The following is a 23,397-nucleotide window of genomic DNA, read 5'->3' as shown; positions in this document are numbered from 1 at the left end:
GAATTTACAAACATGATTCTGATATAAGTGGTTCAGCAGTCTTCATTCATTCTACACAGTGGGTCCAATGGGACCAAAAAAAAAAAAAAAAAGTGATGAATCGCTAGGAGAAAAGAACAAATTAACACAAAGAGGGAGCCATCAGCTAAATCTGCCAGGTAGACAATTCTAAAGAACACATGAGTCACTGTCTTCGACAAATAATGGCATGGGCAAAATTTTAGATGTGACTGTTATAGACTAAAGGAGACCAAGTACAACATGTAGACATTTTGATCCTTATCTAAACACACTCATAAAAAAATAAAACTTATAAAAAAAGTTTTTTGAAGCATTTAAAGAATTTTGAATATGAACCGCTAGATGTGATAATGATGCTGAGATATTATGTTAAAAAATAATGGTCTGTTAGAGATACATACTGAGATATTCAAAGGAGGAATGATAGGATATCTGGGATTTGCTTTAAAAGATTCTAGCAACAAAAAACAAATTGGGATAGCTGAAGCAAAATCAGCAAACTATTGACAACAATAATTGCAGGGTGATGGGCACACAGGGACCCACTATACCATTTTCCCTCTTTGTGTGTGTACTTTTTCTCCATAAAACACAGAGGAAAAAAAGGGCTGCCAGAGGATTACACAAAACCAGTAAATGCAATTATTGTTGGGGAGTAGAACGGGGAGGAATTTTTCACATCTACAGCATGTATTGTTTTGATGCTTTCTTCTAAATGCATTTTCATTTGTATTATGTTTAAAAGTGAAAAAAAATAGCAACCAAATATTCCTACTTTTGTAAAAATAAATTAGAATAATGGTTAGCAATGACATGAGAAAAGTATATAAGGTAGAGATGGGTGGGGGTAAGGGAAAGGAGATTGTCTCTGTCTGCTGCCGGCCAGTCTCACAGACTACCAATTGATGCAGTGGGCCAACAGTAGCCACCATAAAGAGAAAGGTGGATGAAATCCTGGAGCAACGATAACAGGAAATATGGAATGAGGTTTAGAGGTGGGACTTAGCAGGAATAAGGACCATGGGAAATTTTCCAGCAACCCTCACTTAGCATTGAGTTGAGTTGAGGTTGATGACACCAAACAGGCAATGTTCTCTGAGCAAGCCTCCGAATGCTACCAACATTTATCAAGGATCTACTCAGTCAGTGACTACTGCTGACCTTTGACTATAGGCACTAGTTCAAACTATTAGAAAGTGGGTCTGGCCAATGCACATACATGTGTATGATATTAAAATAAAGCTTCAAAATTCTGAACCAACTATTTCCATATCAGTTCAAGAAAATTAAAAAAAATCCTCCCTCACAAGGACATTTATGCAGCCTTATTTGTGATGGTTAAATGTTTAACGATAGGCTTCTCAACTTGATGAAGTCTTACCTGGCCAGTGTGACAACCATGAAGGCCAAATACACACACACACACACACACACACACACACACACACACACACACACATACATTTTTCAAACATTTCCCCATTTTAAGTAAATATGAAAACTTACATTTATTAGAAAAACACTTGTTGGATACCCAATAAAGTCATAAGTATACATTAAAAGAGAACCTTGTAAATGAACCTTGTAAACTTATAGGAACATAACCAATATAATGGTTATATTAAGGTGATGAATAAAGTTGACTCTTTGTATATGCTCTTTTATGCTATAAATTTAAATTGAATTCAAACGTCTATTGAGCACTTGCCATGTACTGGGTGAAGGTCAGACTGAGAAATACACAGGTATTGAGTATGGCATATGTAGATGAGAGTCAGAGTTTCAGCAGAAAGTAGGCTAATGACAGGCAGACAGACAGATAGTAGATACATAAATAGAATAAGAGATTGAGGGAGGGAGGAAAGGATGAAACCTCTAAAATGGCCTGCAATGATCTCATGTCCTTGATATGCACTGCCTATTATAATCTCTTCCACTTGGGTAAATTGCTTTCAACCAACAGAATATGGCAGTTGGGGATGTCACTTCTGTGATTAGGTTACGAAAGACTGCGACTCTTGTCTTGCTCAGACCCTCTCTTGATTTGATGAAACAGACTCTCATGGAGCAGCTCACGTGTCAAGTACTATCAGAAACCTCCAGCCAAATGGCAGCAAAGAACGGAGGCCCTCAGTCCAACAACCCTTAAGGAATTGAATCCTGCCATCAACTACATAAATGATCTTGGAAATGATCCTTCCTCAGTCAAACCCCAGCCCTAGCTGATAACTACACTGTAGTCTTATGAGAGACTGTAAAGCAGGGATCTAGCTAAGCTGTGCTCAGATTCCTGACTCACAGAGACTGTGGAGTAAGAAGTGTGTTGTTTTAAGCCACAACACTTCAGGGTAATTTATTATTCAGTGATACATAAGTGATAGAGATAGACAGATATAACTTTATTCTATCATTTCATGGAAATTCTAGCAATTTTAAACCTCTAGAATCAAACAAATTTGGTTAGGATAAAGTAGAGTTTTAACTCCTCCCATTTTCTCCTTTGTATTCTATAAACACAAACTCCTCTTCCTCCTCAGAATTCATTGGTAATAAGAGATGAAGGGGAAAATATTTTGTCAAAAATACTATAAATCACATTAATGATAATAATGGCTCTAGTAGCCAACATTCACAGAGCACTTACTCTTTACCAGGCTGTGCTTTAAAAACCTGGGCTCTGTTAGTCATCCAACATCCAAACATTCCTATAGGTCGATAACTAATAGTCCCATTTTGCAGAGGTGGAAAGTAAAGTACAGAGAGGCTAAACACCTTTTCTTTTTTTTACTTGAGTGTGACAATGAGCTAGGTTGTTTTTTTTTTCATATAGCAATTTTTATTTATGTATATAGGATTTTTTATTTTTATTTTTTCATCATGATAAATGTACTCTTTAATCCCCATCACCATTTCACCAAACCCCCCACCCACCTCCCAGACCTACCAAACCATCCGTTTGTTCTCTGTAGTTAAGAGTCTGTTTCTTGGTTTGTTGCTCTCTCTCTCTCTCTCTCTCTCTCTCTCCTTTTATCTTCAATGTCATTTGTTTTGTTCAAAGTAAATTTTCCAAGATTCCACAGCTTGTCAGTTGCAGTAAGTTACCAAGCTTCACCTCAAATCACCTTTTCCTCAAAATAACTTTCCAGGTAGGGGGGACTGGGGTTCCAAACAGGTCTGACTCCAAAGCCCCTTTCTCTTTCTACTACAAAAGGGTGGACTTAATAAAAAAACAAACAAAAACAAACAAACAAAAAAACACCTTGTTTATAAAAAGCGCAATAAATTACACATTACTACAAGACAGGCAATATCCTAAAATGTAAATGTTTAACATCTAATATTTCTCATTTTGCCCCCCAAAATCCTATGGGTTAGCTACTGTTATTCTCATCATTAGGAAAATAAAAAAGACATTAAACTAGAAATCTTAGCAAATGGAGAAAATAGTGCTTATCTGATTGGGTGACGCTATCGGTTGAACTGCGCCCCCCAGAAAGATAGGTTGATAGCTTATACGTCAGAATGAGATTTTATTTGGAAATAAGGTCATTGCTGATGTGATTAGTTAAGATAAGATCATACTGAAGTTTTAATTAGGTAAGATGGTGGTCACACTTAATCTGACTGCTGTCCTTACAAGAAGACAGCGACACACCCAACCAGATGAGGAGAATGACAGTGAACATGGAGACATACACAGAGAAAATGACCACAACAAGATGGAGGCGGGTATTGGAGTTACGCTACCACAAGCCAAGGGATGCCTGTGGCCACCGGAAGCTGGAAGGGGAAACGAAGCATCCTCCCTCAGAGACTTCAGAGAAAGCGTAGTCCCACTAACACCTGGATGTCAGATTTCTAGCTTCCAGAACTGTGAAAGAATAAATTTCTCTTGTTTTAAGCCACCCAGTTTGTGATACTTTGTTATGACAGCCCTAGAAAACGGATACAGGTAGTTTAAAAGTTAAATGAAAAAAAGATTATGGTGAAATGCTGAATAAAGAGTAAAGTACTCCACAAAGAGTATTTTAGAAACGTCTCTGTGTATGAGGAATGCTAATATTGTGCCAGAGTACGCAAAGCCACGGAATTAAAATGAGTGCCTTTTCCCAGGGTATTTATTTTACTCTGAGATTTTTGAGGGAAGTGTGGTAATTAATTTCACTGGTAAGTAATTTAAACATTAAAAAAAAAAAAAAGCATAGCCAAAATTTTTTTTTTTTTTTTTTTTTTTTAATGAGGAGAGAAAGGGTTTCTCATTGTTGTAGTTGTTGTTCCTTAAAGGCATGCTTGGATGATATCTCCAGACTGTCAGAGGAGTGCAACCAGCTCCTCTCACTGGGGAAACATCAGAATAAAAACATGATGAGTCCTGAATGGAGACTTTGGGTTGGGAACTGTGGTTTTAGGCAAACAGAGTGATAACTCCCATCTGGTCTGAGAAGAGGGTATAGGTGAGGTCTTAAGGTTGGGAACAAACTATTTGACGGCAGCCCTCCCATCTCCCCAGCCTCTAACATGGGGGGCTGATAGAAGTACTCCCCAGTTCCCTATCCAGAAAGGTTTCTTGCCATTCTGGTGAAACAGGCCACTCCAACTCTCCAACATGGCAGAAACTCAGGACAGAGGGCAATTCCTGCTGTTCCCTGGCATTGCTGCCCAGAAGAGCTCATCGGAGTGTCTTTGTCTTGACAGGATCATGCTCTGTGGTCAGAATAATAGCCACGATTTGCCCCACGATCCTTGAATTCCTAAGCATTGTCATCTCTCCTTCTCTTTTGATTCTTATGAATAATCCTCAATAAAATAGAAAGCTAGCTCCCATCATAAAATGTGAGTAGTCTTTGTATGGTGGTTCAGAGCAGGTCCATGGGCCTAACTGGCCTCGGTTTGTACCTCAGTCCTGTCACTTCCTAGGAGGCTAAGGTAGGCAAGCAAGTTAGTCCCGCTGAGTCTCAGATGCCTCTCTGTAAGATGGACATACTAATCTCTACTTGAATCATTGCTGTGGCAATTGTGATATGTGACCGTAACTACGAAGTGTTTGGTATATTGCTGATGTTCGAAAAATGGTCCCCTTTTACTCAACTGACTCCCTGAGTCATTCTGCAGCTTGAGTAAGTGTAGGTCAGACAGGAAATGCAGTTCGCTTAAAATCACATTTCTGAGTCTCACTCACTCAGCAACTCTTATATGCTGGGCACTGTGCTAACAGATGCAAGCATTCCTCCTCCCTTGGCCCTGGAAGGTTCTGTTGCACCTGCTGGCTGGCTGCCAGTTTTGAGCAAAATCTGCCCCAGGGCCCTTCAGTCCCCAGCTGGGCTCCCTCTTCAGTCCACTCCTGACTCAACTTTTTCCTGGTCTGTCTGGTCAAAACCCTGGGTAGCTATGAACTGCAAATATATCCTTGAGGTCTAAATAGTCTCTGAACTCTATGTCAATCCAGGCATCCAGCCCCAGGTCTGTTCAAAGCATGCCGTAAGTATGCCAACCCAGTCTCCCTTTGCCCTCAATATTTGAAATGCTGGGCACTAGGGCTTCTGAGAGCAGCTGTCTAAAGACTGTAAGAGCTAATTATATTTAAAAAAAATACTCTTAATTAAGTGCAAACGACTATGTATTCATAATTTTGGTTAATCCTCATAGCAAAACGTATGTCCATTTAGAAATAAAGAAATGGGCCAAGAGGTTAAGCAAGATTATTAGGGTGGGTTCTCATCTAGTCTTGGGTCCCAATCTCTGTTTTATCCTTGTGAACACGTGGCCTTACTGTGTAACCATCTGGGTGTCAGTTGCTTATCTAACAGGGTGGTTATGAGAATTAAGGGACTACGCATGGGAAGTGCTTAGCTGCAGCCAGACACCAAGTGCTCAGAGGTGGTAGCTGAGTTCTTGTTTCCGTTGTATTATCATTGTGCAGGGTCATATACCTACGTGGTATTTCCAATTCAGGACCATGCAACCTCACCCCCTGTCCCTGCGCCTACACTGTACCACGTGGTCTGCTGCACCAGCAGGTACTGGACCTGGAACTGCCTCAGGGGCCACAGGTGCTCAGCAGCCCTAGGCCTGACTGGCTGTACTGTGGGCTTCCTGGAGGGCACTTTGCGTTGCAGGGGCAGCAGGTGCAGAGCGCGGTCCCCTATTTACCTCTGTTGCGGCCTCCCCACCGAGCAAGGCAAAGACTCCTCTCCCTTGAGCACTAGGTCCATCGCATGAACTAGAGTCTAGGCAGCCGCGTGTCCCAGGGAGAAACACGGAGCCCCAGAAACTTGCTCTGTAAGCGAGTCCAGCCTCCGCGCCCGGCCCCGGGGGAAGCTGTACTCTTCTCCTGGTCACTCCCTCACATGCGCTGGCCGCACTTCCGAGACGCCCTTCTGCCAGGAGCCCAGGCTCTGCTGAGGCCCGTTCCTGGACGTCACGGGTCAGCGAAGCGGGTAACGCACATATTGGAATCAGACACGAGTTCTGACTTAGCTCCGGACTCGCTGAGGGAACCTGGGCGGGCCGCTTTCATCTCAGTTTCCCTGTCCGCTCAAGGGGGGACACAAAGCGGACGCGCGCGTTCCTAGGTCCCCACGTCCCCAGCTGGGAGCTAGCTTCTACTCCGCCCCTGAGCTACGGACGCTCGGGTCCGTGTGACTACAAGCCCCAGCATGCCCCGGGGGCGGGGCGCAGTGACGGACAGACGGCTGTGCGAATTAGCGCCCGCCAAGGGGCGCGCGGCGGCGCGTGCGCAGAGGGCGGCGGGCGGGTGGGCTGGCGGCGGTGGACGCGTTGGAGCCGCGGGCGGTCAGGTAAGGGGCGGGAAGGAGGGTCCGGGACTGGGGACCGTGGCCTGAGTCGCGGGCCGTGGCTTTAGCGGCGGGGCGGGGGGCCGCGCTGGCGTGCAGCGGCCGGCCCACGCCCGACTGGCAGGGTCTGGGGACCGGATCTGGGGGGCAGGACCAGGGTGGGGGTGGGGCTGCGAGGGACAGGCTCGGGAGGGATCCGAAGGGGCAGAGGAGCTCAGAGGAGATGCAGATCCGCTGGGAGGGGAGCGAGGGCCTCTCTCAGAATACCCGGTGCAGCATCTCGGGAGGCCTGAGGTAATGTGGGGGTCCTCGAGGAAAGAGGGGTGCAGCATCTGGGAGATGGGAGGGCATCTGAAGGCCCTGGAGGCATCGGGGGTGCAGAATTTCGGAAATAAAAAGGAACTGGGGGGCTCTGATGAGGTTTGGGGTGCCGCATCTCAGGACGTTTGAGGCAGTCTGGGGTCACCATGCATCTGAGGGGCCAAAACCTGAGATCAGAGAGAGCAGGGCCTGGGGAGGAAGCGTTTTCCAGATGAGATCTGGGGAAAATTGAGGGCGTGAGTTCTTGGGGGAATCAGTGGGAGGCAGTGTCTTGTTAGCAAGGAGAGATCAAGCTGAGGTTTGAAGGCAGCACATGACATGGGGTGGATAAAAGGGGAAGGAACCAGGTTTGAGGCCGGCCGACTGCCTGATGGAATGCAGGAGTTGGGGGCTCAGATTGAGGCGGGGCAGAGAAGTCTGGGGTGTGCAGTTGGGATGCTATGCTGGGATGCAGGGCTGAAGGCTGCAGCGATTTGGAAACAGATGAAAGGATCTATGTCAGAGGCATTTGGGGCACATGAGTAAAGAATTGGTAAAGGCTGCAATACAGAGCCCAAAAGGCTGAATTGTCTGTTGTAAGACGGTTGGGATTTAGGGAGGGTTGAGGAGACAGGCTGGAGACATACTAACTGGGTTATAGAATGAAAGGGCTCTAAGGACCCTGAATAGGTTTATGGATTGGTGTCTCGGGCTGCTAAAGGAATTTTCCTGAAGTCTGCATGGGAGGCAAAGGGAGTACTATACTAGAGTCCCAAGGCCCTGGGGGGGGGGTAGTGTGTGAGAGTGGACTTGAGTGTGTGGAGTTTAGCAGAGTTCAGGGGTTCAGCAGCAGAGTCAGAAATCTTCAGGGATCAGGATTCCTGAAGGAGCCTGACTCTCCACGGGAGGGGCAAAATCCCCCTCCCTCCCTAACCAGAGATTGCTTATCACAGGGCACCTATGGCACTGCCAGTAACTCTGAACCCAGCCTGGGCTGCTGCAAGGGGTAGGCTTGGGAGGAGGAGGAGACAGTGGTTAAAGGAGGCGGAAAGCAGGAAACCGTTCAAGGTCATCTGCCTAAGTATTCCTTCCTCTGCCCCTCCGAGCTGTGATTGCAGATAGTATGGGAGACCTCCAGGGGATGAGTAGAACAAGACCTCAGGCCTTACCGTCCTTATCAGTTACACAAGTAGACTGAATTAATCCTGAATAAGGTCCACTACAGCTCCAAGAGGCAGTGACTCTGTGAGTGAGGTGTTTGGGCTGGAAAAGAATGACAGGAAGAGGGGAACACTGAGCATTTAGTCCTGCACCAGGTTCTAAAGAGAGGGTTCCTAATGAGACATGTGCAATACCTGGAAACGTTTTCGGCCCACACGGTTGGGGTACGGGGGACTACTGGCCTCCAGTAGGCAGACGCCAAGGAAACTGTTAAACATTGTACAGTGCACCGGTCAGCCCCCCACAGCAAAGAATTATCTGGCCCCAAAATGTCAGCAGTGCCAAAGCTGAGGGCCTCTGCGCAGGAGTCAGATGTTCTGGATTCAAATCCTGGCTCTCTGTCTTCCCTCCTTTGTCATCTTGAATGAATTACTTAACCTCCCTGCGCTTGGCTCTTCATCTGTAAAATGGAATTGATCACAGGACGACATCATAGATGACCGTGAAGCTTCAGTGAGAGACATCAGAGTGCTTCGTGTCTGGTGCACAGCAAGCATGCAAAATTTAGTAATGTGTAATTTTTATGTGTGCTTTCTTACTCAGTTTTCCTCACAGCACTAGTCAACAGGCCCCACCATATCCAGTTTTACACGTGAGGCAGCTAAGGCTTGGGAAGTGACTTGTTTAAGGTTCCATAACTAGGGTGGCAGAGCTAGGCTCATACTCAGATCTCCGTAGCCTGTAACCCTGCATATTCCCTCTTTCCTTGCTGGGGCCTGCTTAGTCTTACTGTCTCAGCCCCTTCCCCTCTAATGAAAGAACTGCCCATGAGTATTGCTGAATATCAAATTGCACTCGAAAGGGGACAAAACTATCTCAGTTAGGTAGGGAGTAGGCCTGGACTTTGTTCTGGATTTGCTCTTAGACCAGGACCAGTGGGCAGATAAGGGGAGGAGCCTGAAGTTAGACGGGATGAGGTGCTAGGAACTGAAGGGTGAGGTGTGGAGGCCGCTGGCTTGAAAAAAACACTTCACAGCAGAGACTGAAGCCGAAGGCAGTCACGCTCTGGAAAGTAACTCCTGGTTCTAAATGATCTCTTGGGTTTCTTTCCCCTGGGACAGAGTAACGGCATTTGCTCTGTCAGCTCCAGGAGGACAAGCTATGGCACTGCTGAAGCCAGTTCAGGAACACAGTAGGACTGCATCAGAAGGCAAGAGATTTAGCTGGAATAGTCATACGCACCGCTATGGAAAACATGTGATAGGAATTGAATCAGCCTGGGAATCAGAGGCTTCAAGTCCAAAATCCCTCCTCTGCTGCTAATTTACTAGGTGACCTTGGACAGACACTTCTTAGCAGCCTCAATCTATTAAAAATAAGAATAGCAACCATTTACTGTTTATTATGTGTATTGACTCAGTTAATCCTGCCAATGATCCTGCCAACATTGTAGATGTTATTCCATATTTTGTAGATGAGAAAACTAATAGGTTAAATGCTTTACCTAAGGCTTCATAGCACAGCGGGATGTGAGCCCAGGTCTGTCTGACTCCTAAGTTATATTATACTAGTTTCATTAGAATGGCTTCTCCAACATTTAAACCCTGTGCACCTGTGTCTGGAGAGTTTGGTAGTTAGGTTTACAAAGCCCTTTGGGTAGATCACTGTCCCTGCACACTGACATGCTGCCTCTGTGACAGTCCTTCCATTTTGTCCTTTTGGTATAACAATTTGATTTAAAAATCATTCCTAGGTGCCTTTACCAACCTCTCAGCCAAACTGTCTAGAGCCAGAGGTAGCCTCATCGGCTAGGGAACTGTAGTGGATGTTTTGAGTTGATGTGGTTTTATGACTGGGAGTTAACACACCTGGATTTGAATCTCAGTTCTACTACCTACCAGCTTTGAGACTCTGTGTCCTTATTTATAAAGAGGAATAACAAACATGTATTTCACAGTGATTACGAGAATAGGAGATAATGTATAAAAGATGCCTGACATCCAATAAATGGTAGTTTTATAAGAGCACTTCTAAGAGGAAGGCATTGCTAGAACGGAACTGAGGGTTGCTTTGCCAAATTTCAGTGACCCTAAGCAGCCCCTGCCGGTCTCCCCCCAACTCCCATCACCTCCTCTACCTTTCCCAGGATCTGCTTCCTGATCCTTTCATCAAAAGCTCATGGTTAAGTGAACATGTGTTGTATGTAGATAAAGCAACTGGAAGAGGGGTGGGTGAGTCGAGATGAGTTGGAGGTCCTCTGAGAAAGGACTGTTGGGTTTTTCCCATATTCAAGATTCTTTGTCACATTGGCAGCATTGGTATTAACCCAAACGTTTGTGGAAGATATAAGGGAATCTTTCCAGCGCCTGCTGTTTTAGAAGAGGAAGAAAAGTGTCTTTCCAGCAAACTCTATTATTGGTTTAACCTATTCTTGACATACTTTAGCTGAGGTTCCCTTTTCTACAAACATTTTCTTCTGAGTTGTTTTGTATGTCTCAGACTGGTACAGCTTTGGGGGGAAGTCATGCTTGTGTTTCCCTATAAGCTCCTACTTGTTGAGTTTCTCTTAGCTGTTGGCAGGTACCTTAAACGCCCTGTGTAAATAAACTTCAGACCCTCTTCCACACAAGATTAGGCAGGTGTCACGAGAGGATCTCCCTGACTTTGTCAAATCGCTCCTGTTAGCACCTCCCAGAGAGCGACCATTGGGGGCCCGGAGATGGTTGTGTACTTGGTCAGCATTCCATTCAAACACAAGAGGAATACATACAGTTTAGAAAGGAAATGTGATAAGCCTTGCAAAACCACCCCCCTGCCAAACCAGAGGAGGGTGGCAGTGGAAGATGAACCTTTATGCTTTGTGAAAGGAAACGTAGTACTATTTTACATGTTTTCTGGTTTTTAGGTAAGTCGCTCTATTCATGTTTGGGTTTGTTCAAAATTACATCCCTAGTGTTTTTATGGGGCTAGACTCAGTGTGTGCTCAAGTAAAGATTTGTTTAATTAATTGCTTGAAGTTCTTCAGTTCTGCTGACGGCCTAAGCCCCCAAGGAGTTGACACATGTACGGCCTTTGGGCATCTCTAATCTTTTGATTCAGAGATCAGGTAAAAACTCTTTGGTGAAGGCTCAGAACTTTTACTTTTGAAACTTGCATATTTGGTATCTTCATGCAGTATGCCTGTTGTAAAGTGCGTATTCTTTTCTTCTCATTGGCTGAGTAGTGGCTGCCCCTGCACTCTTATAAATACTGCACAGTTAATTGTATGCTTCCCTTGGTGCTATACTAAGTGTGTTATTCACATAATCCCATTTAATCTTTACAATAACCTTGTGAGGAAGCTACTGTTGTAAATCCCGTTTTCTTAGATAAACCAAGAACTAGAGAGGTTACTTAACTTGTCCAAGTCTCCACAGTGAGCAGTAGGGCCAGGATTGAAATCCAGAAAGCCTGATTCCTGAGCCCTCTTTCTTAGTCTGCATAATACTGGTCACCTCCAGTTCCTGTCTTTTAGTCCTCGTTCTGCCATATGATTAGCAAGTTCTCAATTTCTCTCTCCTGATCTCCGTTTACTCATCTATTTTACTCTTTGAGATCACTACTAATTCTAGCATTCCATGTTTAGTCCCGAGTAGAAGAAGCCTATTTTCTGGGCAAAAGAAGTTGTGAATTCATGTGGCAGTCAGTTTCTAGCATGAATACCTAGTGTCCTCAATCAAATTCTTTCAAAGCTGGCCAGTCTCTTTATTAATCTTCATGTGCTTTTATATGTCATGAAAAGAAAGACGTGTCATCCTTTGAAAATGTAGTTTATAAACTGAATGCTTGGTTTATACCAGTACAAGTTGTTGTTATTGTTAATACCATTGCTGGTTGTTACTAAAACTATGATAGATATAGCAGTTTTTCATTTCATACCTGCCGGTTTCCAGACTAGGCACTTCACATGCATTATCCTTAATGTCCTACTTTTTGTAAAGTAAGAAAACAAATTCGGTGAGGTTAAATAACTTACCTATTGTCCCACACCTTGAAAATGACAGTGCTGATTTGACCCCAGTTCTGTCTGACTTCAGGGTTCATGGGTTTCTGTTTGCTTTTTTGTTTTTTCCTGCTATCCTGGTTGTTTAAATCATGGACTGGGGAAAGCCTGGTGGTGCCAGAAACGGCTGGATTAGGCTAGGGTAGGACTATAGAATTTTCCTGAGTCTTAAGGCAGCTGAAGCAAACACAGCAAACACACCTGAAGAGCTGGCCTGGTATCAGTAGGCAATGTGCAGTATTAATCATGAGATCAGAACAGTGATGGGAGAGTGCATGGGCTGAGGTGAGCAGTCAAGAGTTGAGAGTACAAAGACACAACAGGAAACATATTCAAGGTATCATGAAGTCAGACAACACTATTATAAAGAACGTGTTGGGGGTTCGTTCTGATTGGTTTTAGATTTTATAGCTGGCAGAAAATGGGCAGCTAACTTAGAGACTTGGGATGGTTAGACAGTTCCTGTCACCGGTCTGGCCCTTTCATGGAAACTGAGTTTGAATTAACTTTCCATCTGATTCACTGTCAGTATTAACAGTAATGGTTAGATACACGCTTCTGGAGGAGAGGGAACGTATCTGCTTGTCACACAGAGCTCTGTGTCGGGCTAGGATCCTACTGAAGGCAGTGTTCCCAGCTCCTAGAGATGGGAGACATAGTTTAGGCTTTTTCCAAGTCTGAGGTATATCCCTGATGCTTTAGTGATGGCAGCTCCAGCTTTCCTGGCAAAGCATGCCAGCATTAGAGTAGGAATCCTTGACATTCTCCTCTGCCTCAGAGAGCCTAGTGAAGCTGCAGGCAGCTGAGGTATTTTAGGATATGGATGTGGGCATAGTAAATTCATTTTTCAAAGTGGATGGCTTAGACAGGGCGGTAAGAAGCTTTTTAATTGAAGGAGGTGGTACGACATTCCAGAAAGCTGGGGAAAGAATTTGCTAGTATTTTTACAAGTTGGCAGGTTTGTTTAATTAGCTGATCTGCAGTGCCAGCTTTGGGAAGAACAGATGTCCCTTGCATTGTAAGGTGACATGCTCTTGATCTAAACACCAAATGTTGCCCTCAGTCTGTTGTCCCAGATGATGGAAGAAGGGACCGAAGCTATTGGTTCAGAACTAAGGTTTGCATGGATTCTGAGTTGAGGTTTCTATCAGCATTTCTCAACGACTGTGCCCAGACCCATGGCATTTAAGAAGTCAGTATTAAGTTTCAGATATTCACTTGAGACCTTATAGGTTCATGATACGTGATAATGTGTCATTTTGTTGAGACGTGGATTTGAATCATAATGGTTTGCCAGGCTGCTGTGTGAGAGTGGGTCACCCAGATATTAAATCAATATAGCCCATTTTATAGAAGCTAAATACCATAACAATAGTATTGTTCTTTCTTATTTGTGGAGAAAAGGATATGCTATAAGACAGCGTTTCCCAGAGTATGGTCTGGAGAACACTTGTTAACAAGTGTTATTACACCAGTGGCGGGGCCGGAGGGGGAAGCTTGAAGTAATTCTGGGTTAAACAAAGTTAAAGGTTATCTGTACTGCATGGTTTCACCACGTGTGGGCTTTGTGACCCTGAGCCAGTGTTTCTGAGCCAGTGTTTCCTCATGGCAAAATGAGATAATAAAAACAGCACCTACTTTATAGGGGCATGAGGCAGATTAAATGAGATTAAGTATATGAAGCATCTAGTGTGGCATCCAGCACATAGAAGGTACTAGATGTATAATGGTTTCCCTTCCAGTAGAAGGGACGTGGGATTTCAGAGAGGTTGGATTGCTTTTGGATACTGTGTGTGTCTGCTGTTGAGTACTTGTCAGATCGCAATGCAAAGCTAAATACGGGGAATTCTGTAATAAGCATCTAGTAGGCATCTCTGCATAGACGCCCTTTCTTCTGTATGCATGGAGAAAGTTGATGGCATTTGCGGAGCTCTTCTCAGCTTGCTGCATTGTCCTTAAAACCCAGCTAACTTGCCCTCCTCTTCTCCTTGATGGCTGAGGATCTGCATTTCAGGACAGCACAGATGTGGCTGTAGAATTTGCATTTAAGAAGGGCTGCAATTTACCCACATGCCTCACCTTGCCAGATCTGTTCATTCTAATTTGGGGTATAAATACACAATGATGGAAGTCTCAGAGCACTGAGATCTCTGTTCTATTTCATGAGCATATGTGGATCAAGGTGGGTGGGAGTATTTATGGCGTGTACTTAGAGAAGCAGGGGGTGTTCCAGGCCAAAAATAAATGGTCTTGATAAGGCACTACTGGTTTTTAAATCACTGGGCTTGAGTCTTTGGTTATCTTAGCTCCACCACTTTCCTACTTCAATCTACTCATTTTAGTGATTGTACTTCTGGAATATTGCTCCCATGCATCTTCCTTCCATTTCCACCCCTTGCTGTCCAGTTCAGGCTCCCTATTACCTCCCCCAGGCGATTTTGCAGCAGCTTCCAGACTAGGTTGTCCGCCTTTTCACCTACTCCATTCAAGCTCTGATCCTATCAGTTCTCTGCTTCAAAACATGCATTGCTTCACCATGCCCGTCAAAATGAAATCCAAAGGTCTCATTTCGGCTCTGAAGACTTCTTATAATTATTCTCATAATCACGCCAGTTACTTTAATCTACCTACATTCTCCCCACAGTTTTAACCTTAAGGATGAGAGAAAATAGAACTAAAATTTATCTAAGACTTTTTTGGTGCTAAGCCAAAACTTAGCATTTCATACACTGCCTATATCATCTCATGTAATCCTCGCGTTGACCTTGTGAAGGCGGTATTATTTCATTGTACAAATGAGGAAACAAATGTATACAGGCAACAGGTTCTCCTTCTAATACCCTGAAGTTCTTGCTCTTCCCCTTGCCTTCTAACCTTTGTTAAGACTGCCCTTTGTCTGGTACTCCCTTTCTCCCATCTCTACGTATCTGTGCACCCTTCCAGAGCCCTATCCAGTGCCATTCCCAGCCCCTACTGAAAATTCTATTTCCCTTCAAATTAGAGTAGATGCCTCATAGCCTCCATCTAACTGAGTTTGTTACTGCTTTCTGCCTTGGCTATTATTTGCCTATATGTCTTGTCCCCTTTCCTAAAGTTTGAGATCTGAAGGGCAGGATTTCTATCCTGAAAACCTAGTATAGTACAGCACGTGGTACCTAGTCCTAGTTGGGTGGATTGGTGAGTAGATAGGGGAATAGATGCATGAAAAATACATGTATTTCCCGACCTAATGTTTTACGGATCACTTGAATTTTCTGTTTCCCTGTATGCTTCCCAGGACCCCGAATGTGACATGGTGAACTCTATATAACATAATAAAACAGGCTCCATGATTTTGGTCACATAGTTTTCTTTGCCTAAAATGCCTTTATCCCACAAGGCCTTGTTTCTTTCCAGACCTGTCACAGAAGTGACACTGTTTCTGGGAAGCCCTTCCCAGTTCCTCTGGGAACTGTTACTCCGTCCACCGTGCACCCACAGAACTTTGTGTGTAGTCCTCTCCTGTAATTTTCTTAGGCTTTTCCCCTAATATAAATGGAGTTGTAGATGTCAGTGATCAGTAACATTAATCAGGCATGATGCCGGCCACGGGCTGTGCTAAGTGCGTCGTAGTCATCATGTTGCTTAACCCTTCCAAAACTCATATAAAGTAGATACTGTTATTACTTCAATTTTATAGATGGGTGATGGGGAAACCGAGCTTTGGGAAGTTTAGGCCACCTCCTTAAGGTCACACAACTAAGTATCAGAAACTCGAGAACCTGAATTCTTACCTACTATGCAGTGCTGCATCTGTTCCGTTTCCCTGTGTATCACGGTCACCTAACAGACTTCAACAAGTATTTGTTAAACACGTCAGTGGCTGGATGAGAGATGGTAGCTGTTCTCTGGATGTTTCTTGAGTGAATTAGTTCATGCAGGCAGTGCAGTAATGGCTTCTTATTCTTATTAGCAGGCTTTGACCCTCTGGAGCATGAATGCCAAGCTGTTCGGTCCTGGGCTGTGTTAGCAGGCCCCTCAGAGGAAGTGCGATGGCCGCAGCAGCGGCTGCGTCTCACCTGAACCTGGATGCCCTCCGGGAAGTGCTGGAATGCCCCATCTGCATGGAGTCCTTCACAGAGGAGCAGCTGCGGCCCAAGCTCCTGCACTGTGGCCACACCATCTGCCGCCAGTGCCTGGAGAAGCTCCTGGCCAGTAGCATCAACGGTGTGCGCTGTCCCTTCTGCAGCAAGATTACCCGCATCACCAGCCTCACCCAGTTGACGGACAACCTGACCGTGCTGAAGATCATTGACACGGCGGGGCTCAGTGAGGCCGTGGGGCTGCTCATGTGCCGGTCCTGTGGGCGGCGGCTGCCCCGGCAGTTCTGCAGGAGCTGCGGCCTGGTGCTGTGTGAGCCCTGCCGGGAGGCTGACCACCAGCCCCCTGGCCACTGTACGCTCCCCGTCAAAGAGGCGGCCGAGGAGCGGCGCCACGACTTCGGAGAGAAGCTGGCCCGTCTGCGGGAGCTCATGGGGGAGCTGCAGCGGCGGAAGGTAGCCTTGGAAGGGGTCTCCAAGGACCTCCAGGCCAGGTATAAAGCAGTGCTCCAGGAGTACGGGCACGAGGAGCGCAGGGTCCAGGAAGAGCTGGCCCGCTCTCGGAAGTTCTTCACGGGCTCTCTGGCCGAGGTGGAGAAGTCCAACAGTCAGGTGGTGGAGGAGCAGAGTTACCTGCTTAACATTGCTGAGGTGCAGGCCGTGTCTCGCTGTGACTACTTCCTGGCCAAGATCAAGCAGGCGGACGTCGCGCTCCTGGAGGAGACCGCGGACGAGGAGGAGCCGGAGCTCACGGCCAGCCTGCCCCGTGAGCTTACCCTACAGGACGTGGAGCTGCTTAAGGTCGGCCACGTCGGCCCCCTCCAAATCGGGCAGGCTGTTAAGAAGCCCCGGACCGTCAACATGGAAGACTCCTGGGCCATGGAGGCGGCAGCCTCTGCCGCCTCCACCTCTGTTACGTTCAGAGAGATGGACGTGAGCCCCGAGGAAGTGGTTGCCAGCCCGAGGGCCTCGCCTGCGAAGCAGCGGGGCTCCGAGCCAGCCGCCAACATCCAGCAGTGCCTCTTCCTCAAGAAGATGGGGGCCAAAGGCAGCACGCCAGGCATGTTCAACCTCCCAGTGAGTCTCTACGTGACCGGTCAGGGCGAGGTGCTGGTTGCCGACCGAGGCAACTACCGAATCCAAGTGTTCACTCGCAAAGGCTTTTTGAAGGAGATCCGCCGCAGCCCCAGTGGCATTGACAGCTTTGTGCTGAGCTTCCTTGGGGCTGATCTGCCCAACCTCACACCTCTCTCAGTGGCCATGAACTGCCAGGGGCTGATTGGTGTGACTGACAGCTATGACAACTCCCTCAAGGTATACACCTTGGATGGCCACTGCGTGGCCTGTCACCGGAGCCAGCTGAGCAAACCCTGGGGCATCACAGCCCTTCCATCTGGCCAGTTCGTGGTAACTGATGTGGAAGGTGGAAAGCTCTGGTGCTTCACTGTTGACCGGGGGGCAGGGGTGGTCAAATACAGCTGCCTCTGTAGTGCCGTGCGGCCCAAGTTTGTCACCTGCGACGCTGAGGGCACCGTCTACTTCACGCAGGGCTTGGGCCTCAATCTGGAGAATCGGCAGAACGAGCACCACCTGGAGGGCGGCTTCTCCATTGGCTCTGTGGGCCCCGATGGGCAGCTGGGTCGCCAGATTAGCCACTTTTTCTCAGAGAATGAGGATTTCCGCTGCATTGCCGGCATGTGTGTGGATGCTCGTGGCGATCTCATTGTGGCCGATAGCAGTCGAAAGGAAATTCTCCACTTTCCCAAGGGCGGGGGCTATAGTGTGCTCATTCGAGAGGGGCTCACGTGTCCAGTGGGCATCGCCCTCACTCCTAAAGGGCAGCTGTTGGTCTTGGACTGTTGGGATCACTGCATCAAGATCTATAGCTACCATCTGAGAAGATACTCCACCCCTTAGGGGATAAGAGAGAACAGGTTCTTCTCCCCAGCCAGCTCCCTACCCAACCCCCACCCCCACCCCCACCCTTATTCCTGGGTTATTGGTGGTATTGTAGAGTGTGCTTGGCCTAGGTCTTCATTCCTGCTGGCTAATCTTAGAATTTTAGAAGCTCTGTCTTTTAGTAGTTTTTTTGTTTCTGTTTCTGTTTGTTTCTTTCTGCATTATTTTCTTCCTAAATTTAGAGCTTTAACATGCATTGCCCCAAATAAGACATATGATATGGGGTTAACTGAAGTTTGATTAGAATTTAGGCACTTCTGAGGCTTCAGTAGAGAGCCTCCTGCCCCTGTATTTGAAATTTGCCCTTATACTGAATCCTTGTTGATTTCCCTCTTTTGGCCTCGTTAACCCCGGTCCCATATTTCCCTCCTATTATAATGTGTTTCATCTGTGATACTTTCTCTTCAGCTCTGCTGCATTTAGTGTGCATGCTCCATCTTTCGTTTCAGACATCGCAGCCCTGGGGCATGATGTCTCAGGTCTCTTCACCTTTACCAGAGTGAAAGCTCACTCATTTAGTGCCACCAAGAGACATACACAGTCCCTTTGGACCTCTCGGCTCTGGAGGTTTTGTGCCATCTTGGATTGGTCTCTAATTGCAGATGTGACAGAGGATGGATTGACCCTAGTTGGTTGGTATGGAAGACTTCAGCCTGGAAATTGCTCGCCTTTTATAGGAGCATATAGACTGGAATTATTTCAAAGCACAGAAAGATGGGAATAAACAAACACAAATGCTAATATAGTCAGTAAACACTCTTGGAGAGTCTCTAGAGTTCCTCATTTTTCATATTACCTCTCTCCACTGACCTGTGCTAAGAGTTGTCTTCAGAATTGTACAACACAGGCCAGGGCCAGCAGAGTGGAGATGTGGGCACATCGCATTTTCATTACTAAGACAAAACTGTTGGGTCTTTATTCTGTATTTTCCTCAAGTGACGGCACAATATTTGGTTTTGAGATTTATTTCCATTCCTCTATCAGAATTAAATAATTGATAACTGTTTCTTCATCGCTGGTGTTCATGTCTTTTAATTAAATATGGGATTTGGGAGATGGAGAGAGAGAAGTTGTACCACGCCGCTTTGCTTCCATATCTGACACTGCATTCTTTGAGAGCGTTAGGATCTACCCCAGCCCAAAATCAGCCTAAGGCACCATTATGTAAAAATGATCCAAATCTTACTCTCACCCACAGGTATACAGAATCAGCCCCCAAGGTTGATAGAGTCACCAGCGCTCTGTTAGGAAATGAGCCTCTACCATTTGCGTTATCCTTATAATTACAGTTCAAAAACGGAAGAAGTCTTGTCTTTAAAAAGACCAAAACTGGACAAGAGAAATCGTGACAAGGCTTCTCAGGCTTAGTTTTTACCTAAGCAGCATATTTTGCTCATAGATGCAGGGCCAAAGAGCTATCACCCTGCTTTTCAAAGAAACAAAATTTGCTGAGCTGGGCTACTCAAAATTGTTTTTTGTTGTTTTTTGTTTGTTTTTGTTTGTGTTTGTTGTTTGGTGGTAGCGTTGCTTTTTTGGCTTCTGTTGTAATAGCTGCCAAAGAATAGGAAAGGAAATAATTGGTAGGATGTTGAATTAGTTCTTGTGCTTTTCACCTGGAGAAAGCCCCGTGTTCTGATTATGAAATTGCATCTAATTTCCAAAGATCGTAGAATTGAAAAGAAACTGATCCAATTAAAAGTGCATCACAAATGGCTCCAGTAGTTATCAGAGCCACTTTCTCTGTGATAGCACCTGGCAGTAGGAGGTCTGTCTTTGCTGTCAGTGGGGGGCTTGCTGAGGCAATAACAGTGGTCGAGGCCTCTGGCACAGGGTCTGCAGCACAGAAACGTACATTGTGGGCTGGCTTGACGTAAATGGGCCAGAAACCCTGTAGCTGCCGATGCTTTTGGAGGCAAGTGCTATCACCAGTGCTGTTCAGCACTTAGGGCTTCCCGTTGCTGAACTACGCTCATGCCGTGGTCCTCAAGTACGGCAGGCACCTGCTGACTCCGAATGGGTGGGAAATGGATGCCTCCTGAATAGTTTTTTCTTTGACGTGAATATTTCAGGCTGTGCTTAGTCCAATCAATTTTCAATTACCTACCGTGTTGACTCAATCACATACGTAGTCCATCCCCAGGACACCGTTTTCCTCAGTTATAGCAGTTTCTGTTTGTTGTTTGTTTTTTGTTTTTAAGCAACAGTGCCCTTAGTTGAGTAGCCTCACATGCAAGTCAATCATGTCAAGTAGATCACCCCTGCTCTGGGTGAAGCAGGTTTGTGGGCCTGGAGAAGAGGCTTTATTTATCCCCTCGTCTAACCTCCTGTTTATTCTTAACAAAACTCTTGCGAATCTACAGAACACTTTCTGAAAACCATTGCTAATCTTCCATGTGGCCATGGACAAGCCATTTCACCTTTCCCCTTCTGGAAAATGATGGAAATGATTCTTCACAGGAAGGGTGTAAAATACGAGACAATGGATGCAAAACTACTTGGATGTAGTCCTCGGCGTACTCAACAGGTGACAGCTGTTCCTGTCTTCCCTGAGTGGCATGAGGTGGTCCAACCACTCCAAACTATACTTTCCCTCTTTCCTATTTTATGGGTTCCTAATTGGCAGCCACAACTTTTCTCAGGCATTTCCTCTCCTGGTCACCTGTTCCTTTCTATTATCACTCTCCCTATTTCATGTGTCTATTATTGTATAAATTGCTGTGAGCACATAGCATGGTCCCTAACACAAAATATATCCTCAGTTATTTAATTGGCTGCTGTTTACTTGCTAATGATGATAGGTCTCCAGTAACCTTCGTCTTCTTAACGTAGTAGCCCCCTCACGTTGGACAAAACGGTATTCTTAGGCAGCAGATTACTTACAGGTTAGTTAAGTCCCTGCCTCCCTTTATCATTCTGAGTAATCAACTTAGAAATTAAGGTTTTAGAGCAATGATTCATTCAGTATTTCTTGAGTACCTACTGTGGGCCAGGCACTATGGGAAGTGTTCAGAAAAGAAAAAAAAAATTAATAAATGATATTCATGTGTCTACTCTTTCAGAAATTGTTTCAGTCTTTTCCTAAGATACTTGAAATCTAATGTTACATTGCTGTGGACTTCCTGAGAGGCCAGGGATAGGCACTGCCTGAATGATTTTAAGGGTCAATCCCAATGTACACTCCAGCCAGAGACAGTCCGCAGAGGGACACTCCATTATTCCAGTCAGTAAGATAAACTTGGCTGGAGTCCTACAGTGTTCCTGTGGGTAAGGCAAGTAATGCTTAAGTAGTTGTACTTTTAATCTAGTGCTAATTAATGGCCTCTTAAAAGTAAAGTGTTACCCAGCTCTGTCGCAGGGAAGTAGAAGGCAGAGCTTGGTATGAAACTGGGGGCTCTGTCTTGCACCTGACTAGGCTGCTGATTTGTACTCAGGACGTACAGCCCCTCGAGGGATCTCAAAAACAAATTACAGATATGAAATAGCAGATGCCTGGATGAATTTTACAAGCAGGGCAGTGGTGAGGTACAAAGCTGCTTAGCAAAATACGTACTTACACTCCAGACCTATGGCTATATCTTGTCAATATCATTAATATTCATGCTCTCCTGGCTAAGTCCGAAGTTAGTGAGGCAGCTCTGGGACTGCCAATGTATTCTAGTGGGAAAGTCACTGGACTTCGTCTAGGTCTGAATCACAGCTCTGCCCTTGACCTACTCAGGTGGCCTCGGGTGATCAACACAACTCTCCAACAGTTTCCCAGTCTGTAAAGAGGTTAGACTAGATGGTTGGTAAAATTCCTTTTAGCTCTACGATTTTAATTACTCTTTAACAAACTAGAATTGTTGCATTTTGCCTCACTTTTTGCCTAATTCTTGCTATAACTGTGTTTAATACATTAGAGTGGTAGAAAGAACCTCCACTTTGTAATAATCAGCTCCACTTTGGTCCAAGTCCTTACTCTGCCCCAACTACTGGAACTTACTAGGCTCTTGTCACTCTGCTGAACTATTGTTTCTTCATCTGGTGGAAGGCAAAGACAGTTTACGTTTTACAGCACTTTTGTGAGAATTAAAAGATACAAATGGGATGGCATACGTAGAAGTACCTAATTCAGAAAGTGTGAGGTACTCAGGGAACGTGACTTCCCGTCGTGCTGCACTGATGTGAAATTTTTAAGTTAACGTCGGGAAACTGCAGACCTGTGTTGGTGTTGCGGGTGGCACTGCTCAGCTTCTGAAGGAAAAGCCTACTGGAGGGAGAGAGGGAATCCTGGAGAGGTGGAGGCAAACACTCATAGTACTGTACCTCCCAAGGGAAGCTAAATGTAAAGCTTAAAGGCTAATTATTTGATGAAAGTAGTCAGGATGTCATCTTGACTGTTTTTGAGAGGTTAAATGGAGTCACGATTTTTATATACAGACATATATATGTATGTATTGTGTGCATGTGTGTGTATTTATTTCAAGACAGAAATATGCATGTTTAGCTATTCTGCTAGATGGCTAGCATAAAAGGATTTTTCCTCTGGGTCATTATTCATGAACTCAAGTAATTACAAAAATTAACATAAGCCATTAGAGTGCAATTGCTGGCTGCATCTTGGGCTCTCCTGGAAACAAAGGCTGGTTGTCACGGACACTGAACCTGTGGCCCTCCATCCCTTGCTGCCCATTAGGCCTTGGGTTGGGGAAGCAGCACTCTGAAAGTTTAGCACAGCCACGAGACCCCCCTGCTATAGCACAGAGCCAAACGTAGGCCCTTGGCATACCCCGTCTGTAGGACAGGGTCCCCCCTCCATCCTTGGTCCTTGGCTGGATACCATGGTGCTGGAGAAGGTCACCTCTTTTCCAAGACCCCTTGGCTATCTGAGGAGTCCCCTAGGATCAACCCAGTAACTTTATAGATGGCATCACCAACCATCATATATGATCGAATTTGCTGGAAAGCTGCTGCTTTTCAGTCCTTCACTGGGATGTTCCTGATAACGAGACAGGACCCAAGAGGCAACACAACTGGCCAAACTTCATGCAGTCCTCTTTTC

The 23,397-nt window shown here is 45.5% G+C and overlaps 2 protein-coding genes across 8 annotated transcripts in view; one reads left to right on the top strand and one right to left on the bottom strand.

The window, feature by feature from the left end:
- The window catches only part of ASTN2 (astrotactin 2), an 885,184-nt gene that overhangs the window by 201,150 nt on the left and 660,637 nt on the right, over positions 1-23,397 (bottom strand). The gene's annotated exons all lie outside the window — the stretch shown is intronic.
- TRIM32 (tripartite motif containing 32) lies at positions 6,741-19,368 on the top strand. Of its 4 annotated transcripts, none has more exons than XM_058694368.1 (2): positions 6,741-6,818; positions 16,274-19,368. In XM_058694368.1, the coding sequence occupies exon 2, from the start codon at positions 16,296-16,298 to the stop codon at positions 18,312-18,314; it is 2,019 nt and encodes a 672-aa protein (XP_058550351.1). In that variant the 5' UTR covers positions 6,741-6,818; positions 16,274-16,295; the 3' UTR covers positions 18,315-19,368. The 4 variants fall into 4 exon arrangements, with proteins under 4 accessions (XP_058550351.1, XP_058550350.1, XP_058550352.1 ...); XM_058694367.1 differs by having other exon boundaries at positions 16,271-19,368; XM_058694369.1 differs by lacking the exon at positions 6,741-6,818 and adding an exon at positions 7,010-7,109.

This window comes from Neofelis nebulosa, chromosome 12 (genome assembly GCF_028018385.1).
Source record: "Neofelis nebulosa isolate mNeoNeb1 chromosome 12, mNeoNeb1.pri, whole genome shotgun sequence".
Lineage (NCBI taxonomy): Eukaryota > Metazoa > Chordata > Mammalia > Carnivora > Felidae > Neofelis > Neofelis nebulosa.
This window is presented reverse-complemented; position numbering and strand designations above follow the sequence as displayed.